This window comes from Alosa sapidissima, chromosome 14, assembly GCF_018492685.1.
Source record: "Alosa sapidissima isolate fAloSap1 chromosome 14, fAloSap1.pri, whole genome shotgun sequence".
NCBI lineage: Eukaryota > Metazoa > Chordata > Actinopteri > Clupeiformes > Clupeidae > Alosa > Alosa sapidissima.
Genome location: NC_055970.1, coordinates 2,940,452 through 2,948,911, shown reverse-complemented (window position 1 = coordinate 2,948,911; position 8,460 = coordinate 2,940,452). Strand labels below are relative to the sequence as shown.

Genomic DNA, 8,460 nt, shown 5'->3' with positions numbered 1-8,460 from the left:
CACTGAAACCTTTCTGGAACAGCCGCTCCAGAACCTGGACATGGGATGGCAAGCAAAGAGGGTCAAACACAGCAGATAGCAAGAGTTCCATACCACTTCCTGCCTTCCAGGCAAAGAGTAATACTTACTAATAAGTTATATAGTAATATTATAGTAGAGGAGAAATCAACTAGGCAGTGATTTGGGGCTAACAGTGCATTAAAATGTTTAAATCCTATTTTATCTGTTATGTGATTATGGGTACAACACTTAAGTTTTATGGAGAGTTTGAGTGTGTGTGTGTGTGTGTGTGTGTGTGTGTGTGTGTGTGTGTGTTTTGAATGCGAGGAATGGAGCGTGTGTGATAAGTGTGCCCCGAAGGAACCCCTTGATCAGAGGTATCTGATAGGAGGATCATGAGCCAAACTTCATCGTTGGTCAGAGGTGTGTGTGTGTGTATGTGTATGTGCGTGTGTGTGTGTGTGTGTATGTGCATGCGTGCGTGCATGTGTATGTGTGTGTGTGTGTGTGTGTGTGTGTGTACAGTATACATGCGTGTGTGCGTGTGTGTGTGTGTGTGCGTGTGTGTGCATGCGTGTGAGTGTGGTCTGACAGCGTGAGCTCTGAGGGACGTGTGGGGAATGAGGAAGACTGTCTGAGGCAGGACCTGACTGCACGGTGAAGACCAGGACGAAGGGATGGAGAGAAGGAAGAGAGAAAGAGAGATGGATGGAGAGAGAGAGAGAGAGAGAGACGGAGAGAGAGAGAGAGAGACGGAGAGATAGGTGTGAGAGGGATGAACATCGGAGAACGAGATGAGCGGCGCTATTTTTTTTCTCCTTCTTCCATCTCCTAATCCTTCTGGGGTGGATTTTTCTCTTTTTTGGGGGGAGAGGAGTATCTCCAAATCCCAGTGCGGGCGGCACGCTGTGTTTACTTATTCCCTAGCCCTGTAATGCAGTGTGCCGAAATGAAAGGTCTAGCTCTGGGCTAGCTGGCTGACAGCGCCTCAAACACCACATACATACACCACACCACACTTCCCTGAACACACACACACAGATGCCACACACACACACACACACACACACACACACACACACACACTCCTGAGAAACTGAGAAACGCATGGCTTCTCCTCGCCATCATACCTTCAAAGAGTGAATTAAGCTTCTGGAGGTGCCACACTGGTAGTCCCATTTGTGTATTTGTGTGTTTGAGTGTTTGTATGTGTGTGTGTGTGTGTGTGTGTGTGTGTGTGTGTGTATGTGTTTGTAGAAAACGAATTCAGACATCCAATAAAACGGTAAAGCTTATTTGACACTGATGATCTTACACATTAAATACCAGTTCAGCCCCTTTGTATAACATACAGTATCACTACATTAAATCAATTCCTGCATAGTTACCAACAGACAAACAACACTACAACTAGCTTGCATACATTGTCAGAGGATACAGTCCTTTTACCAATCCAACTAAAATGCCAGCAAGACCAACACACACACGCACATTACACACACACACACACACACATCACGCACACGTACACACACTCAAAGGCAGGCTCCCCATTCCTCACCCTTTCCTCATGCTGATGATGGAGCCTCTAATTTGTGTGTGTGTGTGTGTGTGTGTGTGTGTGTGTGTGTGTGTGTGTGTGTAAGGGTTGGGGGCTGCAGCACACTGATGGTGGGTGAGCAAAGTGGTGCACTAATTAAGAGACCTGCCCAGGCATCAAACGCTCCCAAATCCACGACAGACGTCGGGGAAAGACTAGCCATTATGGAAATGATATTACACCGCCAGCTTTGATCATTGCATCACATTGCACTCGCCCCATCTCGACATGTGTGGCTGTGTCACTGAACGCCCAACAATAGGCTCCAACATGTCCCGCACATTACTGCACATTGATCGTCAAACGAGAGCAAACATCTTCGTGGAGACATAAATCTACACCATGGTAGCAAACGGGATCTACAGGCCAACCGCAGTAGAGGAGTGGAACTGATGACCTACCACCTCTCCCACACCACAAATACTAACGTACTCTAAGCAGAAGATGTTCCTGGTTTGATATTTATCCTTTTAACATTAGTTAACGCTGCATTACAGCATGCTTTATAATGACACTATAAAGAATCTGCTAATTCAGCTGGGGAAAAGGAAGGCTGATTATAACGTTTGTCAAATTGTCCTACACACAAACTCCAGTACTATCCGATCACATACACGGCAAATATGTTTAAAATAAAATAGTTTCAGTAAATACAGCCAGTGGCCTTTTAGTCGCATGGCCACAGATACAACTTCTTCTGCACGCATGGACACACGTGTTCTCATGTATGCTACCATTGTGTCCTCCTACCCATAGTGAGCTGTAGTGTTGTACCGAGTGTACCCATAGTGAGCTGTAGTGTTGTACCAAGTGTACCCATAGTGAGCTGTAGTGTTGTACCGAGTGTACCCATAGTGAGCTGTAGTGTTGTACCAAGTGTACCTATAGTGAGCGGTAGTGTTGTACCGAGTGTACCCATAGTGAGCTGTAGTGTTGTACCGTGTGTACCCATAGTGAGCGGTAGTGTTGTACCGAATCACACAAACACCTGCAGCCCCTGACACTATTGATTGGCTGGGTGGGTGATATTGACGAGTGAGTGTGTGTACACATGCCTCTGTATGTGTATGTGTGTACGTATCTCTCTCTCTCTCTCTCTCTCCCTTTGTATGTGTGTGTGTGTGTGTGTGTGTGTGTGTGTGTGTGTACCCAGTGTAAACAGACGGGACCTGGCCTCTCCCTCTCTCCTTGATAAAGGAAGGATTTCGTCCAGACTGATCAGGGTGCTCAATCACTGTGATGTATGGAGCCACCAGCTTCAAGAGAGAGAGTGTGTATGTGTGTGTGTAAGAGTGTGTGTGTGTGTGTGTGTGTGTGTGTGTGGGGGTTTGCTAATGTCTGTATTGATGTGCGTGTGTGTTTTCCGAATGTGTATTTGTCAATGTGTTGTGCAATTTAGTATGTGTGTGTGTGTGTGTGTGTGTGTGTATATTTACGTATGTGTCTGCATGTAGTTTCAGTTAAATGTTGCTGTTAACTTGAATGTGTGTATATGTTGTTTCTCCATTCGTACATCCTTCTCTCTCTCTCTCTCTCTCTCTCTCTCTCTCTCTCTCTCTCTCTCTCTCTCTCTCTCTCTCTCTCTCTCTCTCTTTCTCCTCTCTTCCTGGCTCAGCATCATAGGGCAGGTGGTTCGTATTATGCTCCAAATTCCTCAGATGTCAACAGAAATCGTTCAGTGTTGTGCGTTTGTTTATTGGTTTGGTCTATGACTGGTGTTGGTAGGGAAGCCACGGCACCACTTCAAAGCAAGAATGGAAACTCTGGGAGGTCTTTTGCATACTGACATTGAAGGATGGTTAAATTGGATGACCAAAAATAACAAACGTACTGTTTTAGGTTTGGCTAGGCCAAATAGAGACCAAATATTTGTTATGAGTCATAAAACATGACCTTTACTTTTCCTTTATAAACTCCTTCCAACAAAACTCGATAGTCCATCACATCAATGATGTTAATAGAAAGAAGAAACTACATAATTAGGAACAAACGGAACTTAGGGTTTGCTCACACAATCATTATCTTACGACCCAATTGAACAACAAAAGGTTGGGACGCTGCGTAAAATGTTAATAACAACAGAATGCTGGGGTCTTAATCATGTTTTTCATTCCGTAATGCACCAAATTTGACAGGTCTGGACTGCAGACAGGCCATTTTAGCACCTGGACTCATACTATTATAATATGTGCAGATTTCATTTTGGCATTGTTTCCCTAAAATATTCAAAGTCTTTTCTGAAAAAGACATCGTCTAGATGGCAGTATGTTGTTCAAAACCTGTGTACATCATTCAGAATTAATTGTGCCTTGCCAGATGTGCAAGATGCCCATGCCATAGGCACTAATGCATCTCTATGCCATCATAGAGGCTGGCTTTTGAACTGAAACTGAGCACTATGACAAGTTGTATCCCCTCTTTTGCCCAGAGGATACAGAGACCATGATTTCCAAAAAGAATTAAAAAATTTGATTGATCTGACCCCTGGACTGTTTTCCACTTTACCTCAGTTCATCTTAAATGAGCTCGGGCCCAGATAAGACAGCGGCATTTCTGTATCGTGTCTAAATACAATTTCTTCTTTGCATGGTAGTGTACACTACAGCATTTGTGAATGGGGCATTAAACTGTGCTCATAATTAAAAAGGCCCCAACTGTAGCCAGTTTTAAATCTAGACTTAAGACCAAACTGTTCTCAGATGCTTTCTGCTAACTGTGCCGAGTTACAAATTCTGAATCTGCCTTGATAATTATTCTACTTTGTCTTTTATTACTTTTTTTTACTACTTTTGCCTTTGTTTTTGCTTACTAATTATTCTTTATTTTTAAATGATTTTACCTTGTGTTTTATGTTTTCTTTTTATTATGATCTTTACCTTTTAACTATTCTTTGACTATATTGCCCTTCTATGCTTTTATTTGTTATTATTGTTTGGTTTTGTTTATGTAAAGCACATTGAATGACCTCTGTGTATGAAATGTGCTATATAAATAAACTTGACTTGACTTGACTTGACTTGACTTGACATAGACAATGGTTATCGGATATTTTCCTGAGCCCATACAATGATTTTCTTTACAGAAACAGGTCTGGTTTTAATGCCGTGCCATCTGAAGTCCAAAAGACCACAGCCATCCAACATTGTTTTTCAGCCGTGTCCCTCTTTTTCAAAGATTTCTCTGGATTCTCTGAATATTTCAATAATATTATGTACTGTATATGATGAAATCTCCAAATTCTGTGCAATGTCATGTTAAGAAGCTTATATTGTTTCATCATTTGCCCACACAGGTTTACAGAGTGATGAATACCTCCACATCTTTACTTCTGAGACACTCTGCCTCTCTGGGATCATCTTTTTATTCCCAATCATGGTGCCAATTGAAAGAATTGTGAGTAAGCATTATAGTCTAGTGTATTTCTCCTGTCTTTGTCCTATGCAAGCATCCCTTGTTTATTCTTGAATGATTATAATTCAATAGGGTCTGTCTAGGGACCTTTTGGGTTATACTCAGGTGTGACCTTTTGGGTTATCCTCAGGTGTGACCTTTTGGGTTATCCTCAGGTGTGACGTTCTATTGTATACTCTGTGGGAGCACACCCCCCATGGCCATCAACATTTGGCCAGGTGTAGATTGGGGTGCTCCTATAACAACCATCTTTGGAGGAAGGACTCTCTGAGATTAGAACTCTGAGTTAGAAGTAATCATGCTTTCCTTTTCATGCTATAACTTGCGTAAGATTTAGACTTGTCTTGAAAGTGTTGTGAATCAGAATCCTTTCTGTAAATGTATGTACTGTGTGTTTCTTATGGTCATTTGTGATTTTGTTGTGTATCCCTTATGTCTGTGGTTTGTAGTCTGTGTATCCTTGAATTCAATAGGAGCCCATCTCCAGGTGTGAAAACATTAACGGTATGGAACCAGGCCTCTGAGAGACATCCCAGAACAAAGGGTGATCTGACCTGAAGAAGGCCACATCCTCATCTTCCCTTTCTATTGCATATTCAAACTGGGTTGGACCTAGAGGTCACTCCTTCTTTTGTTTGTAACATAAGTTAGTATCAAGCTCTTTTTAGTTAGAGATGCTGGTGGAACTCTTGGGTGAAGCTGTCTCGCTCCCTTGACGCGCCTCATTGACAAGAATAAACCTGTTTCTTGATTGACCTTCATATTGACTGAGTTTCCAGCTAACTTTGGTACAAAAAAAATTACCAACACAGTTAACCGAATTAGTTGTGAAATGTTGCTACTTTTGTTGTCTTTATCATTACACAATTTTTCCAGCCTATCATTGCCCCTGTCCCAACTTTTTTTAGGCCTGTTGCTAGCCTCAAATTTAAAATGTAATAGTCCATGAAATAGTAAAATTTGTCATTTCATTTTCAACATTTGATATGTTGTCTATGTCCTTTTTGCAGCTAAGTAAGGGTTTACAAGATTTGCAGATTATCATGTTCTGTTTTTATTTTGATTTTTTTGGAATTGGGGTTTTACCTCATATTTATATTCAAACAAACCTAGATATACGGTACACCTCTCACCCACACCCATCTACATTTCAATCTCCCATGCAGACAATAAACACACACACACACACACACACACACACACACACACACACACACACACACACACACACACACACACACCCCTTTCCCACACCATTCCCATACACACAATGTGATCACTGACAGCTCTTCTACTGCCACTCCTGGCTGGCTGGCTGATGCCTCTGGGCAGGGTGTGGGTGTGCCTGCCCTAGTGCCTCCCTGGGACTAGCGTTGGTCCAGGCACCTGCAATTGATCTTACCTCTGCCTCACTCACACACACACACTCACACACACACACACCTCAGCCTTATTGTCCTCTACTGCTTAGAGTTTCACTACTGGCTCTTCTCTCCTCTATCCCTTTACACATCAATGGTGGCGCAGACAGGCACAAGCAGGAGGAGGAGCAAGAGGAGGAGGAGCAGGAGGAGGTGGAGGAGGAACAGGAGGAGAAGGAGCAGGAGGAAGAGCAGGAGGAGGAGGAGCAGGAGGAAGAGCAGGAGGAGGAGGAGCAGGAGGAGGAAGAGGAGGAGGGGGAGCAGGAGGAGGAGCAGGAGGAGGTGATGAGGAGACAGGAGGAGGTGGAGCAGCAGGAGCGTGAACGCCGTTTAGAAGAACAACTCTCCCCTACAGCAGCATAGAGGACGACGAGGGGAGAAAAAAAACTCCCATTCAGGCCAGCCCTGCAGGCAAAGCCCTGCTCTTAAAGGGCCAGCGCATGGCACGCGTGGGGGAGGCGGCCGCTGAGACTGCCCGACTGAAATAACACAGCAGAGGGCATGCTGTCAGACACAAGGCCTCTGGGGTCGCTGGGATGTTTTTTTTTAATGTTCATTATTATCGGAGAAGGGACAGGGAACAGCAGAGAGATGGACAGAGAGGGAGAGTGAGAGAGAGAGAGAAAGAGTGAGAGAGAGGACAGAGTGAGAGAGAGAGAGAGAGTGAGAGAGAGAAAGAGTGAGAGAGAGAGAGAAAGAGTGAGAGAGAGAGAGAGAGAGACAGAGTGAGAGAGTGAGAGACAGAGAGTGAGAGAGAAGAGAGTGAGAGAGAGAGAGAGAGATGCGGGAGATAGTAGGAGAGACAATTATAAAAAACAGACAGAGACAAATCCTCATACCGGAGTTTGAGAGAGTACAAGGAAAACAAGAGAACGAAAAAGAGAAGAGAGAAAAAAGAGAGAGAATGAAAAGAGGGAGAATGGTATAGGTGAGATGAATGTCGCCTCCGAACCGATATGTGGCTGTAGTGGGGGTAACCAGCTTCCCCAACCAAAAGAGCCTGTGTAAAGCACCCGCGCCCAGACGCGCCAGTAAACAGAGTGAGAAAATGTTGTGTTAGTTGATCGGCCAATTAATTATATTGCAAGCCATTTAAAAATCTATAAAAGAAGTATAAACCGGTTTAGGCTGTTTGAGAACTTGTAAGTATGGTATTAAAAATGCAATACGTGTGTTTTCAAATCGCTCGGGGCAGTGTTACAGTGGAGTCTTTTTCAAAAGAGGAGCAGTGTCTTAAAAAGGAGAAACACGTAAATTATGCATATCATTTCCCCCCGTTCTCACTTCGCGCTCTCGCAAAAAAACATGGCCACAGCCGAGACGAGCTTTGTCCCGAGCTTGCCATCCCTGGAGGAGGTCTCTCACTTCGACACTGGGGGGATGGGGGGGTGGAGGTGTCAGAGAACTGGCTGTCTGAGAGTGTGTGTGTGTGTGGGTGTGTGTGTGTGTGTGTCTGTGTGTGTGTGAGTGCACATTTGTATGTGTGTGTGTGTGTGTGTGTGTGTGTGTGTGTCTGTGTGTGTGTGTGTGTGTGTGTGGTGCGTGCACATTTGTACGTGTGTATGTGTGTGTGTGCGTGCACATTTGTACGTGTGTGGTGTGTGTCTGTTGTGCACATGGTGCCTGTGTGCATGTCGTGCACATTTGTGGTGTGTGTGTGTGTGTGTGTGTATGTATTCAGGCATGTGTGTGTGGTGTGTGTGCGAGGACACTGGAATAAATGTGTTAAGAAAGTGTTTTGGGGGGGAGCTGAGGGGTGGCTGCATGGTGTGGAGTTGGCGACGGAGGAGGTGGGGAAGAATTGGTTAAGGCTAGAGGAGTGTTGATGAGCCTCTCACTCATATTACCCCCTGCCCTGCCCACCTCTACCTCCTCCTCCTCCTCTCTCCCCCTCAGGCCCCTCTGGCCTAACTGAGGCCTTCTTCTGGCTCACAGCTCTGCCTTCTCCATGACGCCATTCCCACTAACACTGAAGGCCTCTTACTTATCGCTATTACACTAGAATGGCGTCAATACGGTAATTTGCGC

General features: G+C 44.5%; 1 protein-coding gene across 2 annotated transcripts in view; it reads right to left on the bottom strand.

Moving 5' to 3' along the window:
- Positions 1 to 8,460, bottom strand: part of LOC121682184 (BTB/POZ domain-containing protein kctd15) — a 31,005-nt gene that overhangs the window by 4,045 nt on the left and 18,500 nt on the right. For both annotated transcript variants that reach the window (XM_042062230.1, XM_042062229.1), the window contains one exon: positions 1 to 34. This exon is cut by the window's left edge and continues 4,045 nt beyond it. In XM_042062230.1, coding sequence (XP_041918164.1) covers positions 1 to 34 — 34 coding nt within the window. The remainder of the gene's footprint in view (positions 35 to 8,460) is intronic.